This window comes from Triturus cristatus, chromosome 4_2, assembly GCF_964204655.1.
Source record: "Triturus cristatus chromosome 4_2, aTriCri1.1, whole genome shotgun sequence".
Classification (NCBI taxonomy): domain Eukaryota; kingdom Metazoa; phylum Chordata; class Amphibia; order Caudata; family Salamandridae; genus Triturus; species Triturus cristatus.
Genome location: NC_140586.1, coordinates 935,648,606 through 935,672,983, shown reverse-complemented (window position 1 = coordinate 935,672,983; position 24,378 = coordinate 935,648,606). Strand labels below are relative to the sequence as shown.

General features: G+C 41.0%; 1 protein-coding gene and 1 long non-coding RNA gene across 6 annotated transcripts in view; one reads left to right on the top strand and one right to left on the bottom strand.

Moving 5' to 3' along the window:
- LOC146838962 (uncharacterized) overlaps positions 1–2,415 on the bottom strand; it is a 218,502-nt gene extending 216,087 nt beyond the window's left edge. The window contains exon 1 of the long non-coding RNA XR_014960753.1: positions 2,386–2,415. This is a non-coding gene — a long non-coding RNA (uncharacterized LOC146838962). The remainder of the gene's footprint in view (positions 1–2,385) is intronic.
- An 892-nt stretch (positions 2,416–3,307) lies between these two features.
- LOC146838960 (uncharacterized) overlaps positions 3,308–24,378 on the top strand; it is a 154,356-nt gene continuing 133,285 nt past the window's right edge. For 2 of the 5 annotated variants that reach the window (XM_085603010.1, XM_085603011.1), the window contains exons 1-3: positions 3,308–3,429; positions 3,991–4,088; positions 20,517–20,637. Coding sequence is in view for 1 of the 5 variants with exons in the window: in XM_085603011.1 (XP_085459137.1) it covers positions 4,070–4,088; positions 20,517–20,637 (140 nt within the window). In the remaining 4 variants the exon portion in view is untranslated. Of the gene's footprint in view, positions 3,430–3,990; positions 4,089–4,184; positions 4,325–4,424; positions 4,520–4,866; positions 5,437–20,516; positions 20,638–24,378 lie in introns of those variants that run through there. The other 3 variants (XR_014960740.1, XR_014960741.1, XR_014960742.1) reach the window with 3 other exon arrangements.

Sequence of the window (24,378 nt, the reverse complement as noted above, 5' to 3'; positions counted from 1 at the left end):
GTGTTCCATGTGAACTGGCTGAAGCCTTATTGCCAGAGAAATAGCACAGTGAACATTATGCTGCGGCAGAGTTATATGAAGAAGACAGCAGGCCTCTTCCAGAACCTTATCCTGCATATTGTCATAAAGGATGGATCTGTGGAATGGGTACAGCATTCTCCTGAGTGCAAAGATAATGCGGGAGATACATGGGACGATTTTCCAACACGTTCTCATTGACTCCAAGATCGCCAGCAGCTTTTCTTCATGAGATTGACACAGGAGAAAGTCTGGCTGTCAAAAGCAAGACTTATTGCATGCCTGACAAAGCCCTGGAATGGCCGCTCCATGGAGCTTTGCATCAGAGAGATATAAGAGCATTTGAGACTGAGATAAGTAACTGGTCGCACAGGTTTTAGTGAGGGGGTAACACTGCCCCTATGCCTTATACCTCGGCATTCCAGTTTTCTGTTCTTACTGATTTTCACAGATAAATACAGAGAGAAAACAACCTGTTTCCTGTCTGTATTTATTTGAAAAAGCGGAAAAAAACTGAAAATTGTGCTTCTTGTGAATGACTCGTCATGCTGTCTTTTGTGAACTCCAGGCCAACAGCTGAGCAGACAGACAGCACAGGGAGTTACAAAACAGGATGAGATTTCCTTAAATACAAACATTCCTTAACATATATTTGCAGTATAAACTCATATTTATATGTGGATGTAATGTTTTTCTATATTTTTGCTTAATTTGCTAAAACACAACAGGTATCAAAGTATGAGGGCATGTTTATCAGATAAATAAATGTTAGAAATATACCATTTATCACTCCATTTGTTCTTAAAACACAAACTTATTATGGATTAGTTCCAACAACATGAGTGAAAAATAAATATGGATAATGCAGAAGCAAATGTTTAAAACACTAAATACCATAAAAGCGTAAGCCCTACTTATACCTTAGCAGGGCTCTCCAATCCCAGGGTACAGTGAACCCTCACCAGTGAGATATCCAGACCTGCATGTTGCAACTTCTAGTGTTATGTTTTCTTAGTGTGATGATGATCTGTCTTTTTACTAAAGACAAGCACTGGGTTGAACAATCAATTACTGCCCAGTGGTTGTTGAGGTCTGAGATTGAGCACCCCCATACTCTCTCCCTAAGAAGCCTGTGACTCTTCGCCTACGCTTCTAGTGAGAGTTAAATGCTGAAGGTGTTCTACTTGACCTAGTTTGCAGACTCACTGTAGAATGGACTCAGGGATATCAGAGGCAAACACCTCAGGGCCCATAGCTCAGGCCCAGTAGCCCTGCTGGCTCTGTGCCCCCCACCACGGATGGGGTCTGTGATTAGTGAAGCGTTAGCTGCATTCCCTTCCACCTGGTCTGCTCCTTATATTACCCTTTCCCTCTAGTATTGCTCATGAAGCCAAGTTCACTTGCAGGCTTGAATCAAACAGAGAAATGAGAGGGATTAATGATTGTTGCACTTGGCTGAAACCTACTTAGGTCTAGCAGTCTAGGATGTGACTGCCAGAGCAGCATTTTATACACAATTCATTGCCCGTGCTGTGGGGAGGTGGGAGGACGTTTTTCCATTGACTTCCATGGTGGCCGACAGTATTCGAGAAATACCCTCACATTCGCAGAGATCAATTTAAAATAAACAACAGAATGCATCCTACAGATGTTCTGGACCTGTTGAGGCAACAAAAAGAACAAAAAAATGATCTCCCCGTGCCCTGACTAAGAAAAATAATAGCTGTCACCACTCTCATGGAATTGGGGGAGTCGAGTATGGTTGCCCGTTGAGAGCGGGGTTGGTGGTGACCCATCCGGAGGCTTCCTAGGGTGTGCAGTGGCTAGGAGGGCCATATCGTGGCCCCCAACTTGTGGGAAGTGCGACTGCGAACCACAACTCAGGAGGATTCAAGAGCCACATTAAGAGGACCGGAAATTACCTATGACACTTGATCCAGTGAGGAGTGTTGGTAAAATAGGAAGGCAGGCTGGAGGAAAGGCCACTGTCTCTTCCCCGTAACTGCTGTGCAGGGTACAGTTTGTGCTTCCAGCGGCAGTGCGGAGGTGTCAACGGGGTTCACATGCAAGAGCAGATAGCCTGTCATAGACCCTCTTAAAAACAGAGTGCTGTGAAAGAACTATACTCGCCAGCTTCTACTGGAGGGTTTCTTCTCATATAAGACATCAGCCCAGGTCAATATACAGAGACAATTACCATTTGGATGAATGTAGGGGACGTAGGGGGCCCTGACCTCTGACCCAGTAAGGATGGTCTGGCTATGAACCCCAGTCATCAACAGCGGGAAGCTACACAGGTGACATACTATGACCTAAGCAAACACAAGGAGATGATGGACGGAGCACTGAAACATTTCAGACACTCACCCCGAGTCACAGATCTGGGTTGAATCCATCATCATTCTTTAGCTCACTTCGCCACCTCAGTTCAGACCCAACTATATGCAAATCAGTCTTGACCCTGAGCCTCATGGGAACAGTCCAGCCTGAACTGCCAAGCCAGGTCTTTCCTGAACCAGAAACACTATGACCCAAGCCAGAGGTGAAAAACGAGATATGAACGGAGTGCCCAGCCCCAGGGGCTGGAATGGCGTGTTGAGCAAATTTTTTTTCTTTTTCTTTTTACCAAAATCTATTTAGAATAAGTCCAACCAGTGATATCAACATCTTATAATATCTGGTTCTTTTAAAAAAACAAAGGTAATTTTCCAGTAATATCGATAAAATACTTTTGTTTCCCTGTTTAAATACTGATCTCAGGCCCTTCTATGACTTTTCTGTCACAGAATTTGAATTCAGAACACTTGCAGTGTCGTAATCTGTAGACTAGATACTCTATATCACTTGGAACAGCCCTCTTATTAGTACCCCCTTAAGATGGCGATCACTATAGTCCTCACTGACCGTACCTTTCGTGTGATCGTATACGCCAGAAAACATCATCATTATAATATACATAAGCGCACACAGAAAAACCTATTTGATTGAGTATCTCCATTTTAATCTCCCTCTCCTTCTTTAGGGTTTTGAAATAGGGATAAGCAATATTTACGTATGCCTTTGAACACAATGTGCATATTTTTGCATGTATTTCCTTTAATTATTCCATTGATATATACCTATCATTTGTCATTAGTGTGGTAAACTATCTATCATTTTTGAACTATACATACAATGTCTTTTGGAGGCATCACACAGTCCTATCAATCACCTCGTGTACCATTCAAAGATGGCGACCATTGTAACTTTCTCCTCCTCACGGCGTTCGTGCTGCGTACTTTGGCCGTCCCGTTAATCTAACGTAGAGGCATGTGACCCCGTTTTTTCCAAATAAATACGAGGACATCACTATCCTCATTTTTCCGATCTGGCAGTATTGAAAATGGGGCGAGAAACTCTACAAATTATGAGGTAAGGAAAGCTGCAGCCTCAGTGACTTTATCTACTTGCATAGACAGAAGTCCAACTGCATACCGAAGTATTCGGGCTTTTGCACTGCACTTTAAATGTTTTGTTCGTAAAGAGCGGTTAGTGCGTTCTTCTGACCATCTATGCCCCCACATAGCATATGGACTACGTCCGTATTATTTAGAATGAGTGTGTACTTTGGCATTAACTCTGTCCATCCTTTGAATTTAACGTAACGAATAGATGCCTTACATATATTGTTCGTATCTCTAATCTCAGTGCACACACTTTGTGCTCACAAGATGCACAACAGAAACATTCTTTACAATGCTTTAAATTACGTGTGCAGTCGTTTTAGGACATTTGAATTAAGATATGATTAGGCAAGACATCGCGTGTATCAATAAGACATCGCGTGCATCACTGTAATGTTGTTCTCTAACGTTTTTTCTGATAATTAAACCCACCAACGTACACTCACGATATTTATTGGACAAATGTATTAAGTTGCCACCCACAACCCAGTAAGACTAAATGACGAATCGTTGGATTTCCTTACTATAGATCGCACATTTGAGCACAGTATGCCGTTCAATCTGTCCAATTCAAAGTGAAAACACGAAGCGTATCCCGTTGAGGACTCATGTACTCAAATTATCTAGGTAAGATCCTAGAGGCAGTTTAAAATAAACACTGTTGAACGATTACTGTATTATCTGATCACTGACAAATACATTATCTCTCCTGTTTGGCTTTAGATGGAATTTATATAGCACTTTAATCAGGGTGGCCCTTCGTTTTCTTCTCTGCGTTTTTTGAAACAAGTAGAACATAAGAATGACCAATGGTCTAATATATCAGGGCATATAACTCCTACTGTCTGCTTATTTATAAGAGGGTGAGACATCTTTAATTCTCTCTCTCTTGAAGAAGTCTTAAGAATTATCAATAATAATCTTACATATAATGTTACACCTCTTTTTATTTTTCACAAACAGAGTTAACCTCTAGAAGCTTTTTGTGCTTACTGCGCTAGTCGAAATACGGACCAGGTGCCTTGGAATTAGAGGGCACCCCACGCCAATAATTACATGTAGGCGAATACTAAGCTAATACTCTTTCTCTTCCCTTTAGTTTGCGCAATACTCATGGGTAATAATTTCTTCTGAGTAAATCTATGAATGTTGTGGCTCTCTATAAGGCACTTCTCTTCTGTTTGAAGCACATTTGGGCTACTCACACCTTGGGTACTATCCCTTTTTCCTTTTTTACTTATTATGCCATTGGAAACGATAAAATGATGCTGCTACAATTGTTTTTTAGCTGCAATGGCTCTAACTAAGCATGAGCACCCGCATATAAGCTATATTGAAAATCAATTATCCCCAGGCTATATACAAGAATTTTTACATGTAAAAATCTCTTTGTTACCCTATTCAGAGAGAACCCCCACTCTTTTGCCGCCTAGACGATAAAGACACTTCTAAAAAATATATTGGTCCTGATGAAGGAGACGTGAAAATTGCATACAGTCTCCGAAACGTACGTAGACCAAGAATACCAACCACACATCTGGGAGATCCATAGAAGAATCCAATTTCAACGTTCCGACCATATTATCCTAGGACTCTGCAAGAACTATTTAAATTCTAATCTTTGGATTATAACCTAAGTAGGATCTCATACCAGAGTTGGTTTGCGTTTTTAATAAAAAATTAATTTTCCCTTTTTTCTGTGTGGAATGTCTGATGGTATGTAAGAGTGATTGATAGGTGAGAATGCTAATGTGAAAGGGTTTTTCCTTTTTTTGGGGGGTTCTTCTCACATGTCCTTTTAAACCGTTTTGTCTTCTAAACTCACAAGTGTTTTTGTAATTCAACTAAAGTGGAAACATTTTTGTAGAAATGTATGATTTGTATATAAATTACATGCTAAAAGAAAATATATGAATGTTTTGCTATTTACAAAAAGAAGAAAACAATAAAAAGAATGAAAATGCTTTTGAAATAATATTGTATTCTGGGGTTTTTGTAAAGTATAAGTGATTATTACTGTACAAATAAGATAGGTCAGATAAGAGGTTCTTTTTCTTCATTTGTCTTTCTCCCCTCCTCTTGGACCTAAAAGTATTTAGGGGAAACCTTTTGCACACACACATTTGAAATAAATTCATAATTGTTTCAGTGAGTGAAGTTGTCTACGTGGAAAGTAACATGGTGGCGCCAAACTAGGTTGCAAAGGAAAACTGCAAGGCAGTGATAATCCACTGGGGGCTTTACTGTACACTTCCTCTATCAGGGGGTGAGTGCTATCTCTATCCAGAGGAGTTGCAACCCTTCAATGAAGATTATGGAAAAGAGAATGTCAGGCAACAATAAATCAAAAGAGAAAGTAAGTAAACACCAAAAGTGTCTAGCTATTACACCGTAAATAAAGGACAAGGAGAAAATATCCTCTCCAACACATGAATGGGGTTTTGTGCCAACTATGGAGGTACATGAACAAGAGGAATCTCCTCTAGGGATCATATTTCAGGAGATTAGAAAAGTGAAAGAGGACTGTACTTGACTTGAACCTGTCTGTACTAGTCTATCTGTAGCTTCCTTTCTTCTGCTTTCCCTCTTTCCTGATAGATCTTGTGGACTGGTACCGTCAGACTCAGAGAATCCATTTTAGGTCAGGTACTCTACTGTGAAGATTGCATGCTAAGGTATTCTACGCATGTTTGTTGAGAAGGCTTTCTTTTTCTTGCTCATGCTCAAAAAGTTAAACAAGAGAGTGGCCATGGTCATGGTGGACCCCCCAATGTTATCAATGTTATGTATATTTTATTTTCATAGTATACCAGCAGTTGACAACAGTACAGCATGGCTGGAAATAAGAGGATGGCCCCATTACATTTGCCAACCAGGACCATATGTACTTCATTGACCAATTATTCCACCTCTTCATTGCGCTTAAATGACTCAGATTCATCATAGCTCTGTCCCTCCATGAGGAAATGTATTTGGTTGGCTTGACCACCTACATTTTCAATCATTGTCAACCAACAAATTGACCAATGTTAGATGTTGATGGAAGATACCTTAACCAAACTGTATTGATGTATCGTAGTTGTATTCTTTTTGTAAAGTAAGTAACACCTCATTGATCGTTCACTTGACGTCCTCGCCAGCTCAAGCTGGAGAGCCCATTGACAGCTAGGCATGGACTCTTGACCTGGACTCGGGCTCCGTTCGTCTTGTGACAGTACGTCAACTCCACAAGTGAGCTCCATCCCGCTGTCAACATTCTCCAGCTTTAATACCTTTTACTCAAAGTGAGTCAAAATTTCTAGAAACCTCGCCCCTTTCTTCTGTTGCGAAAAACCGAGCGGGCCGTATTGGTCTGTGTCAAGGTCGAGACAGAAGCTGGCCAGGCTCCTGTATTTTGACTCCGAGACAGAGCTGTACATTCCACTTATTCTGCTGGCAACAACACTATCTGCCCTGAAAGGTACCAAGCACGCATCCCACATAACATGTTCCAGTTTAGGTGAGAAGCAAAAACAAGTGAAGAGTGAAAACATCCCCTCCCCACTTTGCAGCTACGTGCAAGCACAGAAAATGGAGTCTGTTACACAAGATGGAGTCAGCACAGACAATCGAGACAGTTATGCCAAATGGAGTCAATGGTCAATATATCATTCCTAATAGCGCTACAATCTCATCCATGACACCGATGCCAGTTTTGAAGGCGTCAGTAAAACCCATCTCGCTGCAGTCTTTATGACTCATTTTAGTCAAATCCAAGGGGCGCACTCACTCCAGCAGAATCACTAGAAACATGAACAGTGCTAGTGATGTGCCTTGCAGAAGACTAATAACCACTTCCTGTTGGTGACATAGGTTTAACCCTTGCCTGAAAAAAAACAGTCTCCTCTTCTGAGGACCATATCATTGAGGAATCACCAACTATGGCAGTAATGAAACTGAACGTTACATATGAACATACGTGCGATGAAACCCTTTGTGAACAGCACTGACATGAAGTGCAGTTATACCAAACCTTTGTATACCTTTTTCACAGAGATCAGGACTCTCCTGGTCTGAATGCTAATAGAAGCTTGGTAGGGGCATGGTAGTGCAGTGTCTGCTGTGCACCGCCTCTTTTTCATGTCTCAGTCAGAGAAGACCATTGTTTATCCCTTTACTTCTTCCCTGAGCTCAGTTTCATGTGACAGCACCTTACTGGAGTTGCCATTTTACTCTCTCACTGAGGATATTCTTTGGCCGGGGTGGAGTCATGACCTGGTGACGGTCCTCACGTATGTTGTAACTGGTGAAGGGGAGTCAGCAGCACTGGCCCCCTTCACCTGGGATGGGGCAAGTCCCTCTACTCCTCATCTTCACCCTCTACTACCGGCTCTGCCCACCTGCACCCTATTATCTCCTCACCCTCCACCTCTGGTTGCTACCATCAGGCCTCCTGTTGTCCTTCCTGGCCCACCTCTGAGGACTACTGGATCCTGGACATTTACCTACTGTGGGTGTAGCCAGCATCAGCTGAGTTGGGGCAGCCAGAGAGATTGATGACCAGTGACTGGACGCCCAAACCTTTCTGAAGCTGAAGCTGCCCGACTCATCAGAAGCAGGGGCCATGGTGCAAGCACCGCCATCTTTGTCATCATCGGTTATGGACACATTGCTTTAGAGCTCTCCAACATCAATGCTTTGTTACGAAAATGTCTGAGGACATGCAGTCGCTCCGTATGGACAGTGCATCCTTTCACCGGTGAATTAATGCTAAAGAAACCTGCCTCGCGGATGTGGAGGCACTCATGGAAGGCCTCCCGGACTGGCTGATGGAGGTGGGTGCGCTGCGATCCCAAGTGATCGACTTGGAGCATAAAAGCAGACAGGACAATGTTCGCATCCCCGGCCTGCTGGAAAAAATGGAGGGGGCGCGTATGATTTTGCTGCTAATAAACAAGCCACGTTGCACACCACCGTAGTTAATATTCTCTTTTGTTCATTTTTTTACAACTTATCCATAAATTATGAAGTCCGTAAATTGTAAAGTTCATAAGGACAAGTAAACAAATATCCAGTTTCGAAGACGATGTTATATTGAATATTTTATTCGCCAAATGTATATCCAACTTCAAACACAGCCGACGCGCGTTTCGCCCACAGGGCTTTTTCAAGGCTGTTTATATGTAAAAAGAAAGCAAAATATAAGGTCTTCTTGACCAAAACAACAAACGAATTTAAGTACAAAATAGTTTTATCCTAAAACATATAGACAAGGAAAAGGGAAAGGAAAATGTGCTGGGGCACCCGTGTTCTGATTATGAAGGAAAAAACAAATGTCCAAAAGATACCACCACCAAGAACAGTCCCATATCCGGTGGTAATCGAAGTGCAGAAAGTTAGTATATGGTGAGGAGTTCTCTCACCCGTTTAAGACATTTATTTTTGACGTCCAGCAGTCATGAAAACGGAACATCTGTTATATATTGTGTAGTAATGTAGTCCAGACTGATTGAGGTATTTCAGGCAGATTTATTGTAAGATGTTAAGTATCCTGGAATAAGCCCCACCAGGAGCAGCCAGCAGGCAGCTCAGCCCCATCATAACTGTGGCTTATCTTCAACCAGCACCCAACATTCCGTAGTACATCATAGTGCAGAAGCATTCCACTAGAAGGGCATTGAGTGGGTAAAAGCAAACATAGAAATATGCAATAGATAGAATACAACATATTGTTAAAAAAATAGTGTAGCCAATAGATAAAACCCCACGGTGTTAGGAAGAATTGACTAATAGGCACGAGCATTGTCTCACCTCCAAGTGTCCAAAAAACACTGTTCTAAATGAATATTCTGTTCGTATTAAATCTTGTGTTGTCGGTTCTATGAGTAAAGAACGCATATAGGTTTAACTAAAACATATCCATATGTAAGCTAACAAAGTATACGTATATTTAAAGTACCTGAATTATAATGATTTGTCAAGCAACTGCGATTTTGCACAGTTGTTCGTATATATTAACAGATAATGTTCTTACCCTGTGTAGATGTATCCATCAGGCAATAGTATTATTCATGTCCCAGCTTGTGATAAGCAGCTCTTGGAACAGACGTGTTTTGTTAAAAGGAAGCATATGTTGGGGGTCGCGTAATTAAAGGACCAGTATCCGTCCTTTCTGTTGGAGTAAAATGAGTGAAATAGTATATTATAGGTGGTCCAAAAATTAACGAACGTATGTATATTCAACTCGATAAGACGAGCAGGCTTCACTAATGGTCCTGAGTTCTAGGTTGTTAAGTCAAACGGACCACCTACAATTAAGTAAACGATAACGTAAACAATCGGGATATATACGGCTCACTACTCAAAAAACATAAGTGTGCACCGGTCAGAAATATACCTCAAACATGATACCAAAATCATTACCGACATTTACCAAGTAAACATATGGTGCCAACGGTAAGCCGAAACCATAAAGGATCAAGTAATAAAGAAATCGATGTAACTGTATCTAAATCACAGTCAAAGATTTGTTAAGAAACCAGGCACCTGAAATAATAATGTCTAAAACTAAGTCTAACCTTATGCGTATGTATCCATTCTTGCGTCCGGTTGCTCCGCGCCTGTATGCTACAAGATTCCCGCCAATATGAGTGCCGGAAAGCGTCATCAAAATAAAAAGTGGACTCAACCACTCGTTACTGGTGTATACTGAAAAACTGGCAGCCATCTTATCATAGTACACATGGTTCGTTGTTATAGTTGTAATAGTATTAGAGTATTGAACCCTATACTAATATTAGTAACATAAAAAATGTATTCAGCAATGTAGGCGGTAGCCTATGTCATACAGTATGTTCCCGATTGTTTGGTGCAGGTATCGCTCATACGTTGTTTGGCCCGCACCATGGTGGATGCATTATAGGGCTGTTCTTGAATATACCAAATGTTAAACCACCATGAAGTTGTCCCTCTGTTCGTGGTAGCACAAATAATTACTAATCCCGTCATGTAGAGTTTCAAAAGAACCCTGCAATCGAACAATAGTAGTCATCACATACATATTTAGTAGTGAATAAAGTATAAGAGTCATGTAATCAGGTACCAAAGAGCAACACATAACAGTATATGTTATTCGACCTACACCGTGAAAGAAAATAGAGAAGAGTATGTACCCAAGGGTGGTTAGTAGGAATGGAGGTTGGAAGACCCCTTAGTATTATGTATTTTAAGGTGTACTGATTAGAGGTTAACAGAGAAGCAACATTTAATGAGGCATTTACCAAAGTACTATTTCGGTTGTAAATTTAACAATGATCATTCCTAATATCTAAAACAGAGATCAAAGGCACTATAAGGGTTATTACATAGATAGAAATTCAAACATCTCTTTGTCAATATTAATTCCGTGTTCCACAGCTCTTAAGGAAATAATCCATTTGCTTTCATTCTGTCGTAGTCTGGTCACTCTATTACCACCTCTCAAGTTTGGTAATATTACTTCTAGGCCATGGAAACCTATTTTGATCAGCTCTGTTTGATTATGCATAGTATTAAAGTGGGAGGCTGAAGGGTATTGGGCGTTGTTATTTCTTATTGCCCTAATATGCTCCTGTATCCGTTCCTTAAGCGGTCTGATGGTACTTCCTACGTACATTTTCCCACATATACATACAATACAATAGATTACAAACTTCGTGTTACAATTAATAAAGTCATTAATTGTGTAAATTCTTTCCGAGTTGTACTTGAATGTTTTAGTCCTATTCAGTGCAAAGGGACAGACATTGCAGGTCCCACATTTGAAAAATCCTTTTGGTTTGGTCAATAGCCATGATTTGTTCGTTATTGTTGGAATAAAACTAGGACATAATGTTTGTCTGAGAGTGTTACCTCTTGTGAATGTGATGTTAGGTTTATGTCCTACCCTTTCCAGAATTTTTGTGTCATCAATTAACAGATGCCAATGTTTATTCAATATTCTGAATAAGTCCGAACTGGCGGTAGAGTAAGGTTCGGACTTATTCAGAATATTGAATAAACATTGGCATCTGTTAATTGATGACACAAAAATTCTGGAAGTAGTAGGACATAAACCTAACATCACATTCACAAGAGGTAGCACTCTCAGACAAACATTATGTCCTAGTTTTATTCCAACAATGACAAACAAATCATGGCTATTGACCAAACCAAAAGGATTTTTCAAATGTGGGACCTGCAATGTCTGTCCCTTTGCACTGAATAGGACTAATAATAATAATAATAATAATAATAATACTTTATTGCGTGATTTGAAAAAACCATTGCAAGTACAAAGTTAAAATGTCAAGAAAAATTCATTTAAAATAAGACTAGTTTAGTCCTGTAAGCTAAAAGATGTCAAGTTGTGCCTGCCAAGACGTTATGCCGACAGAGGGTTGCTGACTGGGGATCCCTCACAAAGTTTTTTTTCAGCGTAGGCCATGAACCTTACCAGGGCACAGTTTAGTTTGGTACAAACAAAAGTGGAAGGTGCACCAGTCAGGAGAAGTCCAAAACAAATCGGTATCTTTAGTTATATCCTTTATTTTCTTACAGATACTCAGCCAACGCGTTTCGTTCCACACTGGAACTTCTTCAAGGCTGCAAATAATTGACATGACAACATAGAAAAACATTTATAATATATGGACAACAAACATATATGACTTAAGACAGAACTGTCGTATGACATAAACAATTCAATGAATATTTAAAAATCTCACAACTACAGAAATCAGAAAAGACATAAAAACCAGTCATAAAAAATATAGACATATATATATACAATCTCAAACAAGAAACAAGTGAAACATAAAATGACAAAACATAGGTATTGGGTAACATATTCAAACAAATTAATGAAAAGCAGTGTAACGGTGTGGCTGTAAGCAAAAAAATGTGTGCGAGTTCCAATAAATATCTAGTCCTAGATAATCCAATATGCAAGAACATATAGAAAATACGGACCTGAGGCAAGATAGGTCCAATGTGTCTTGTAATATTAGCACAAGATACAAATTAATAGAAACAGCAAGGGAAGTAGGGTAAGAATCCCGAGAGAGACAAAATGAAAAAGAATCCAAAACTCACCAAATTCAAATCTTAGTGACCAGCGGATAAAGCAATGCAATGTGTCATAATCCCACATACATCGATAGAGTTCAGAGTAAGTAATCTGGTAAGAAGATCAATATAAATATATAAATATATTTAAAAACAACCATATGTATTGCTGTATGTCAATCTAAAAAAAGAGGGGGGGCACAAACTGTTGTCTAATAAATATTCAGTGATTATTAATGCCCTATGTTAAGGCCTATGTCTGTAGACCCACACAATTAATATAAAGGTGTGCAAAATAATAAAACTCTTGATAAAGTGGAGAGTAATTGATGAGAACAAGAACTTACCCTCCAAAGTAGATGCCATATGACTTGTAATAAGGTGATCATGGATTGCCAGCGCTATACGTATAAATTTAACTTGCGCTCCACACAAAGAGCCAAAATTAAATGGGTTCCAATAATCTAAGAAATATTAAAATAAAAAATAACTCACTAAGTATAATGCAACCTCAAGACGAACATAGCACATCATGAATAGCGTGCAAAATATGCAATAGGGTGACAGCTACAACCTCAAATGTATGGGATTCACATAATATATTCGCAAATCAGGTTTGCCGTGAGCGTCAAGGCACGACTTAATCTCTAATTATCCTGAAGGGGTTTCTAAGGGAAACCAAGGCGGTGTTACTATAAGCATCGCCATGAAGGCACGGCTGCATGTATAGCAGTGCAACAGCGGATGGAAACTCGTCGTACCATGACGGCAGCGTGATTAAAACAACAACACATTGAGAAGTAGCAAATCACTACTCCAATTGCTTGTAAGTAACATGGTAGTCCAATGAGCAGGAGGCGAACATACATCAAAAAAGAAGCCACCCTAAGTAGCTCCGTAACCCAGTATACAGTCCGAATAATGCAAAGGGCGAATATAACGCTAACAGAGACAGTGACTAACACTGAGTCACCAAAACTGCCCACAGTATCTCGCTTATAAATATAGTTAGCGACAAGTATATAGCGTGAAATCACCAGCACACGGTCAGTAAAAACAGCACGACAATAGTGATCCGTAAGTAAGGAATTACCGTAAAAAATATATAACATACGATACTTATATGTAAAGTTAATCACCACGAGACATAGCAGAGGGTAACCGACACACGAGAAGTACATACCTAGGAAGTCCCATGGTACGAAAGGCAGAAATAAGCAACCAATCAGTCCTAGGCGTAATCGAAACATAATTTAAAGCCTTTAGGAAAGACGCGCGAATCCGAGTCTAAGGTCACGTGATACACAATGCCTTAGGTAAAGAAAGCGAAAGAGGACAAAAAATAGTCGCCATAGTGGAAAAGTATAAGCCCCCGACATAGTCTTTCCACATACGGAATAAAATGACGGGAAGATATACCAACGTCCCCTTTTATGCAACGTTCTGGTGGAAAAATAAAAATAACCAACATGGTCATACACATTAAACGAAACGGACAGAGAGATATACAGACGTCACCTTATGTACAGCTCGATCCTGGTTGTCCATAACGTACACGTAACACAAACATCCATATGCAAACCAAACAGAATTACTGGTAAGCCCCACAGGACGTCTCCAAACGTTGAACGGAACGTCCAAAATGGGGACAGTCTCCTCACCACCATAGAAAGTCACGGGGAATCCGATATAAAGCCGTCGCCATGATGGAACGGTGTAAAACCCCATCATTGATCAATTTAAACTTGGTGGCGCGGGGAGATGAAGATAGAGGCAAGGCATAAGATACAGGGCAGCCCTACTTGACCATTCTATGTGAATAAAGGAGACATGTAACAGTAAGCCATAATAGTTGATGACAACGGAACTAATACCCTAAATGTGATCTAGGAGGTGAAACATACATCCCCCACATGATACTCAAGAAATGTCAAAGAAAAGCAAACCAAAACGTAGAGAATATATATTACTACGATGTGGGATTGATGGATGTACTGACTATGTTATATATGCGCAATATGTAAACATGTCACAAAACGAGCAATCCGTATTGGTTGATGGTACACATTACAACAGAGTAAGGTAGGCAAATGGGCAAAATGTGAACTACAGGAAATAATGCATCTCGGAGTCAGAATTGTGGCCTAGTGTGGTAGCACGAAGGCGACATATCCATTTTGATTCTAACTTCCTAAGTGACAGTTCCCGATTAGAACCTCTTTTGCCTATAGGGACATGATCAATACCATGAAACCAAAAATTGTTACTGCCAATATGTTTGTTGTTATAATGGTCCGTGATAGGATATCTAGTGTCTCTATTTAGTATGGCTCTTCTATGTTCCTGTATGCGTATTTTTAAGCATCTTGTAGTGCTTCCTACATAGATGATGTTACATTCACATCCAAGGATGTATACCACATAGGTGGTATTGCAATTCATGAAATAGTTCAAATGATAAGTGCGAGGACTGTTATAGGAAAAAAACTTGGTTTCGTTTTTTCCATTATTACAAATATTACACGAGCCGCACGTAAAGAAGCACTTGGGTTTTTTGGGAAGTCAATTGGCAGAGCTTTGGGGAGTCACGATATAGCTGGGACAAAGTTGTTTTCTTAAGGGTGTGCCTCTCCTATATGTGATGGCCGGCCTGTTGGTAATACAGTCCTTTAGTCCTGGGATAGAAGAGAGGAGGTGCCAGTTTTTACGTAGAGCATTGAAGATGCTATTGCTATGGGTTGTGTATTGTGTGATAAACCTCAATTTCTTTTCATTTTGGTGACTGCCTCGTTCAATTGTTTTATCAGCTAATGTTGAGATCCTGTTTGTACATGTGATTCTCTCCTCTGCCTTATCTAGTATTAGGTCATTGTAGCCTCTGTTTTCGAATCTTTTCCTAGTTTTCTTAATATTAGTGCGGAAATTCTCCTCTGTACTACAATTCCTTCTGATACGAATCATTTCGCCAAAAGGGATATTGTTGATGACTGACCTGGCATGGGCACTGGAGGCGTGCAAAACCGCATTGCATGCTGTCTCTTTTCTGTATAATTGGCTCTGTATTTCCCCATCCTCAATGAAAAAATTGATATCTAGGAAATTGATATTGTCCTTATGAAAGGACATTGTAAGTCTGACATTGAAAACGTTATCATTGAGGTACTCAAAATATTGCTGTAACATCTCTACAGACCCTGACCAAAGGCAGATGATGTCGTCGATGTACCTCCCCCAGAACACAATAAAATCAGTCCAGGGGGAGGCACCTCGGGCCCAGGCATGCTCCTTCTCGTACCACCCCATGAAGAGGCAGGCATACGAGGGAGCAAACCCGGAACCCATTGCTACGCCCTTGATCTGTTGGTACCAATTGTCATCATGTAAAAAAAAGTTGTTCATAAGAATTATTTCCACCATTTCCACAATCATTTCATTATATTCAAAATGCTCTGCACCATCTCTATCTAAGAAAGAGCGCATAGCCATCATGCCGAAGTACTTATCAATACATGTGTACAGGCTGATGACGTCAAAGGTCACAAACAGAAGTTCATCCGACCACTGGAAGTTTCTAAACTTAACCAGAATGTCCTTACTGTCCTTAATGTATGAAGGAAGGTCAAGAACGAATTTCCTTAATTTAGCATCTACGAATTTGGAAAGGTTCTCGGTGGATGATCCCACCCCGGAGATAATTGGTCTGCCTGGTGGAAAGGCCCCTCCTTTGTGTATTTTTGGTAAAACGTAGATGCAGGGATATGATGGACAATTAACTTTAAGATATCTGTACTCCTCTTCCGAAATGAGGCATATATCTATCCATTCATTGAGCCTGCCATTGATCATTAAAATCAGGGCAGGGATGGGATTGTGTGCGATAGATCTGTAACACGAAGTGTCACCCAGCTGACGATTAATTTCGTTCAGATAGTCCGAGCGGTTCATGACGACCACGTTCCCACCCTTATCGGCCTCCCGTATCACAATGTTAGTATCATCTCTAAGGCGTTGTAAAGCCCGTCTTTCAGATAGTGAGATATTCTGGGTTGGTTTGGGTTTGTATTTATTGATATTTTCCAAAGCGTATAATTCCTCCGACATTTTCTTATGGAAAACGTCAATGTTAAGATTGTAACCAAAGGTAGGCATAAATTTGGACTTAGGGCGGAGGCCGCTTTCCACATGGCCATCTTGTCTAATGTCAAAATCATTGAGTAGGGTGGGCATGTCATAAACGTCATCATCACAGATTGAGAGGAGGCATTGTATATTTCGAACATCAGCAATTGTATGAGTAGTCGGTTCACTCCCGGGGATACCCTTAGGTTGTTCCGATGGTCTATTGGCAAAAAAGTCATGCAGTTTTAACATTCTAATAAACTTGAATAAGTCCACATGTGCATTAACCAGGTCACCACTTTGAGTCGGGCAGAAATTTAAACCTTTACTCAGTACAGTCATCTCTTCTTCATCAAGTACTTTATTTGAGAGATTAACAATTTTCAAGTGACAACCATCATCAACATCGGCAACAGGTATATCATCATTCAGCATTACTTGGTGTTTGTCTTTTTGGTTCTGCCTACTGGTTCCGGTTTTCCGGTTGTAGTTTTGGAACTTGCCTTTTTTCCTCCTCCCTCCCCGTCTGGTTTTTGCTCTTCCCTCTTTTGTTGCAATCTGTTCGAAATGCGTAGTTTCGCCAGTTCTTTCTGGAAAGAAGTGGCCCCTTCCCCTAAAGGGACATCATTAGTCAAAGATGATGATGCCGTACTTCCCTGTGATGACACTGATAGGTTACTCACGGAACTAATGTCATCGCTTTCACCCTTGTCCTCTCTATTCCTCTTCTTATCCTCCAACCCTTGTACATTATCAAATTTCTTATGGAAAGTGTAGATTCTTCCATCGCGATAACCTCTGTCGTCTCTCTTAATTTTTCTCAGCTTTTTGTCTTTCAGATAGATCTGATGATTATCTATAATCTGTTTTAAAATAGCATAGTTCTTCTCTATTAAGTCCTTCTCTTCCATCTCACTGATTAATTTTTCGATTACACTTATCTCTTCCTGAAGTTTCTCCCCTTTTTCCATTGCATGTTTAACCAAGATTCTCATCATGGTTTGTGATGCTCCCTCCAAATTGCACTCCCATTCTTTAAGGAGAGCGTCACTTAAGTCTTCAAAGGTGGGGAAGATTAAAATACGTAAACCCCTTGGAACCTTGCCATTTTCCATATACTGATTTAGGGTAACCCCGTCCCACCACCGGCTTAATTCTTGTTTTTTCAAACGTTCCAATCTTATGAACAGTGTTTTTAAGCTGTTTTTTTGTGTAGATTCTGGACTGGTTTTATCTTTAGAGGTCCCTGTACCAAAGAGGTTGTGAGCCATTTCTTCCCGGCCGTCATCAAATTTTGACATGTTTCATAAATCGATATAGTACAATTTGCGGGATAAGTGCACAAACAGTCAACAAAGAATTGCTATACAAGGTAAGAACTACGACTGACTACTAGTTTGGCACTTATAATCCCAAAGTCTCATAGTTAGTATTCGGATCCTGTGCACAATGCTTCCGGAGTGCGTCGTAGAGCAACCCCACTGAAGGTCAGATACAGATGAAACAAACAAAAGTGGAAGGTGCACCAGTCAGGAGAAGTCCAAAACAAATCGGTATCTTTAGTTATATCCTTTATTTTCTTACAGATACTCAGCCAACGCGTTTCGTTCCACACTGGAACTTCTTCAAGGCTGCAAATAATTGACATGACAACATAGAAAAACATTTATAATATATGGACAACAAACATATATGACTTAAGACAGAACTGTCGTATGACATAAACAATTCAATGAATATTTAAAAATCTCACAACTACAGAAATCAGAAAAGACATAAAAACCAGTCATAAAAAATATAGACATGGGGGCGTGGCTTGGCGCCCGCGAGTGATGGCGGCGTCCGAGTGAGCTCCGGAGCGGTACTGCGAGACTACACCGGTTCCTGTTCTCCATTCCTGGGGGTGAGCGGATGAAAGAGCGTCGGAACATGCCGTGATTACACTCGATGTCGGCCGAAGCTTTTCCGTGCCTCCGCGACGCTGAATTTGCTCCTCGGAAGCTCCTTCAGGCTTCTCTCGATGCGGCGGCCATCTTAACTCTGCAGGTCAATGCGTGTTATCCTGAGGTAACTGCTTCGTCTAACCAATGCTGTGAGCGCTCGATATTATACATTCTTTGAGGCTCACATTTTCACTTTCCTGATTATTCTTCATCTCTACATTGATTTCTGCAATGCCTACCTTCATTTTGGAGCGTCAGTCACACATATTGTGTTTCAACTATATTCCTTCATGAAGCGCCCTTTTTTCTCCCGTACTTACCGCTGAGCTCTTCTTCCAGACATGGTATTATCAACGCCCTACTAGGACCCCCTTGTGCCTCCACCACGAGTGTACGCCTGGCTGTTGTATATCACCAATGCTATTAGCTGTTGCAGGCTTTTTTGAAGCATGTGAGAAGGAATTTCGCTCCATACCCCGCTAAGCTGCCTACGAACATCCTGCGCAAGCATTGTCATCGCTATTCTTTATTACAGTGCCTCACCAGCAGCATCCAGGCATCATCACAGTTGGTTCTTCTGTTTAACTATTGAGGAGATGGTTGCTTTCTCTGTTTGACGTACCTGCCACCTGAGTACTCCTGAGGTGTCTTCTCCCGAGCTCTCTTTGCTCTAGCTTTTTGTGACTTTCAACGAGTCAACATTTACACGGCTCTGTCATATGGGCAGACCCAAATCGATGTCGCATCCATCTCGCCCGCCCAAACCTCAGACTCAGATTCTGAAGAACTCCAAGGTTTTCTCTGCTCTTTCACAACTAGAAGATTCTCTCAACTCGTCTGGCTCTGTTACGCCAATGCATCCTTCCAGACGTTCACCGGATAACCCTAAATCTAACACGAAGAGGCTTAAATCGGACTCTCTCTCACCTCCAAAGCATTCTGACCCAGTATCCATGGAATTATTGTTAGAAGAAATAAGATCCTTGCGTCCTTTCATGGAAGAGACAAACAGTAAGCTCCAAGTCCTCACGGACAATTGGTCACAAATGGAGACGAGGGTCACATCAGTCGAAAAATCCGTTCAATCGTTCCAAGAAACTTCCTCTGTTGTCACAAACCTAAAATCTCAAGTCTCGGATCTTCAACAACAAGTAGAGCAGTTAGAAAACAGAAACAGACGCAACAATCTTCGTATTTATGGCCTAGTTGAAGGACTCGAAGGGTCTGATCCAATTGCTTTCTTCAAGACGTTTCTTCCCAAGCTCCTCCATCTGCCACAGGACAAGGTTCTTAATATTCAGCGCGCTCACAGATTGGGTCGGCCACCTTCTTCTGCTTCTTCCTCACAGAGACCTAGAGGTGTCATCATCTACTTTTTGGAATATTTAGATCTCTTGATGGTTTTGACGGCGGCCAAATCCTCCCCGAACCTGTCCTGGTCTGGCTCATCTCTATTCTTTGCACAGGATTATGCCAAAGCCACCGCCAACCGTCGCAAGGTTTTTCTGAGCCTGAGAGAAGATCTACGCGCGATGGGGGCACGTTACGGCCTTTATCACCCATGTTTATTCAAAGTTACATATAATAATAAAACTACGACCTATGAAGACCCTATACGTTTACAAAGCTTCATCAATGCGCACAAATCATCTACCATGGATGTTTCCGGACCATCATCTTCTGCTCCTGGTTGACTAATGCCTATATGACTATTTGAAGGCTCTCTCTATTTTGTTCTTGTTTCATGACCCTTTTGGGTTGCAGTTGCCTTTAGTTTTTCTGACTTTCTAAGTATTCGCTAGGCCGATGTTCTATCGTTCTACTGTTCTATTGTTTATACATGATGCTGTCTCATGTTCTGACTGTTAGTTTTGGTCTGTTATAATCCCCTAATATGCTTAATTCTTTGTTCTTCTTTTTCGCCTCACAGGAATTCTTTATTTACGTGTTCAATGGTGTCTCCTGGTCCCTGCTTCGTTGCTCGTGGATGTGCTGCCTCACCCATGTGGTTCCTTCCCTTCCCCACCCTTTCTCGCTCCCCTCCTCTGTAGGTATGTTTTTTCATTACTCCCTCAATTGTTTTCCCCGTGCATCCGCTATTCTTTCCTTCTATCCCTTCCTATTCTTTCTTCCCTTGTTCTCCTCTCTGTTCATTTATATTCATTTTGTCTTCTTACTTCTGACCGGAACCTTTAGTTTGTGTAAGCAATGCATCTTTTGTCTCTTTACATACATTTATTTCTCAATTGTCTTCTTGCTGTTGGCTTTCTGCCTAAATTTTTGCACTCCTTCCTCACACCTCTCCTCTCTTGATAACACAAATGCTCTTATTTGCCCTTTTTTCTTCCCTCTCTTTAACATCTTCACGCTACTTTCTCTTCTCTTTTTATGTCTTTTCTTCTTTTCATGGTTTTTTTATTCATTACTCATGTTTTTCACATTTTATGTTAAAATATTATTTTTATGTCACTAAATATATTGTCATGGAATGTGAAGGGTATTAATTCACCGATTAAGCGCCAAAGGATTTTGTCACACCTAGCCAAATTGAACGTTGATATCGCATTTCTCCAAGAAACGCATTTAACCGACACTGAATCTGTCAAACTTAAACGTGGTTGGGTGGGCGAACTCTTTTACTCGCAGGGTGATGGTAAACGGAATGGTGTGGCAATTCTTTGTCGTAAATCCCTCCCCTTTCAGGTTCTTACCCAAGAATCTGACGCTTTAGGCAGGTGGGTTTTTGTCAAGCTATCACTCAGGGGTGTTCCAATCTCTCTCCTTAACGTTTATGGCCCAACCACGGGTGACCCTTCTTTCTGGGCCAATTTCACTCCACTCCTAACTAAATTTATGGACCACAATTTTATTTTGGCAGGAGACTGTAACCAACCGTTGGATCCCTTTTTTGATAGATCCTCCAAGACCCCCTATACTCCTAACAAACCCCACAAGCTATTTAGTCATGCTATTTCACAACACAAGTTAGTAGACTCTTGGCGCCTATGCAATCCAAAATTGCGGGAATACACTTTCTATTCTCCCTGCCATCACTCCCAATCACGCTTAGATTACATTTTTGTTTCCCACAATCTCACTCAATCGCTTTTACACTCCGAGATTGGTCCGATTTTGCTTTCAGATCATGCCCCTGTTCTCACATGTGTTGATGTATTCCCTAAGATTGCTGGTCCCAGAAGATGGCGCTTCAATAACTCCCTCCTTGCCGATTCCAAGTTTACAGCTGCCTTCGCCTCTTTTTCTGCTGATTTTTTTTTGACTAATGATGACGCCACCCTTCCAGAGCATACTATTTGGGATGCCTTTAATGCAGCGGCACGTGACTTTATCATTAATTATGTCGCAAACAAACGTAAAACTGCTCGATGGCACACCAAAACCCTCCTTTCAGATATTAAGAGATTGGAACATACATATTTCACATCCCACTCTGCTGATAGCTTGACGGCCCTTGTTGCAGCAAAAATGAAATTTAATGAGAAATCTACAGAAGATGCCTCCCTGTATTTGCTGAAGTCGACTGCTAAATTTTATGGGGGTAGGAACAAAGCAGGGAAACTCCTAGCTAACTATCTGAAGATTAAGCACAACAAATTAAATATTGAATCTATCTATGACTCTGATGATAATTTGAAACATGTAGATGCTGACATTCTTGCTCACGTTTCTATGAGACTTTGTACACACCGGGGACTCAACCTTCTCCCAGTTCCCTCGCCCACTTTTTTTCTACTGTCCACACACCTGCCAATTTCCCTCTCGACCTTACCTCCTTAGAATCGGACGTCACACAAAAAGAATTGCTTGCTGCTTTGCAACTCCTCAAACTCAACAAGGCTCCTGGTCCAGACGGTTTTACCGTTGAATTTTACCTTCATTTTTCTAAGCTATTGATTCCACGATTGCATTCCCTTCTTCATACTTTCATTGCCCAAGGTGCTTCCTCAGGGACGTTTTCAGATGCTCATATTTGTTTGATACCCAAACCTGGGAAGGATGCTAAGTATTGCAAAAACTACAGGCCTATATCCTTAGTCAATATTGACTACAAGCTTTTTGCTAAGGCATTGGCGATTCGACTAGATCACCTTCTCCCTGATCTTCTGGGTGAAGAGCAGTCCGGATTTGTCAAAGGCCGACATATTACTGATAACACGAGACTCCTTTTTAATATATTGTCAAAATCTTCCCGCTGCCAACATTCCCTTGCAGCAGTTGCCCTTGACGCTGAAAAAGCGTTTGATCGTGTTGAGTGGCGCTATCTTTTTCACACCCTCACTTGGTTTGGTTTTGGACCTAGATTAATTTCATTGATCTCCCTGCTGTACTCACACCCTAGAGCTGCAGTATTTGCAAATGGTCAAATCTCTTCTTATTTTGATTTAGGCAGGGGCGTCCGTCAGGGTTGCCCCCTTTCCCCCTTTCTTTTTAACCTTGCTTTAGAACCATTTTTGTCCAAACTACGTCAGAACCCCGCTATACATGGCTTCCAGATTGCAGATTCTCAAATTAAACTCGCTGCTTATGCGGATGATATTTTATTTTTTCTTTCTACTCCTGCAGAATCCATCCCCGCTTTCCTCGATGAAGTTCGAAATTACTCCTCCATTTCTGGATATAAGCTTAATCATGATAAGTGTGAGATCTTACCATTGACTAAATTTACTTTCAAACAAGATTTTACTGCCTCCCAATTTACTTGGTGTCCCTCTCATATCAAATATCTGGGGTTATACATCACTTCCTCCATCCCAGACACTGTCTCTTTATGCATGTCCAAATGTGCACAAAAGATTGCGGACCTCACTGCAAGGTGGCATCCTTTATACTTGTCCTGGTGGGGTCGCCTGGAGACTATTAAAATGATGATTTCCCCTATTATTCTTTATACATTGTCCAACATTCCAGTATCAATCCCATCGAGATTCTTTAAAAAGTTTAACTCAGTATTATCCTCATTTTTATGGAACTCAAAAAAATCCAGAATGTCTCTTGCCAGACTAATTCGTCCTGCTTCTGAAGGGGGTGTCAACTTTCCTGATTTTCCTGCTTATCAGAAGGCCTTTTTGCTACGTCAAGCTTCCCTCTGGCTGCAAGACCCCACTTCCCCCTGTCCTCTGTGGGTTAAGGTTGAGCGTAATCTCCTATCTCCGTTTTCTTTTGCAGAATATCTTGCTTTCTCCCGCAAACCCTCTTCGCTTCCCACTCTTATTCACAAGTACACTCTCAAGCTCTTAATGTCTGCTACCCCTAATCCACCTCTGACCATAGACGATTTCCTCTCCTCCACCATTTGGCATAATAAGTATCTTTTAATTCGTAACAAGCCCTTTTACTGGAAATCCTGGAGAGCCCGGGGTTTGATTTGGATCTCGCAACTTTTTTCTGGTCCCACCTTTCTCTCTTTTTCCGATATTTGTTCTTCTTTTGGGTTACCCTCTTCCTTTTTCCCCAAGTATCTTTTACTTAAAGCTGCTATTCTCGAGACTTACGAGCAGATATCGAACTCCTCGCCTCCCCCTGTCTCACGCGTTCCTAGCTCTCAGCTCCACTCTCTCCTACGTAGCACCCCCAAGGCATCTCTTATTTATAAACACCTTCACACACATGAGTTGCCCAGACCCAAATCCAAGATAGAACATCAATGGGAATCGGATCTCGGAATAAACTGGCCGATATCTATATGGGATAAGATTTGGGCAAAACTCCGTAAAACCTCCAGAGCGGCTTCCCTGACACAATCTTTATTTTTTATTTACAACAGATTACTT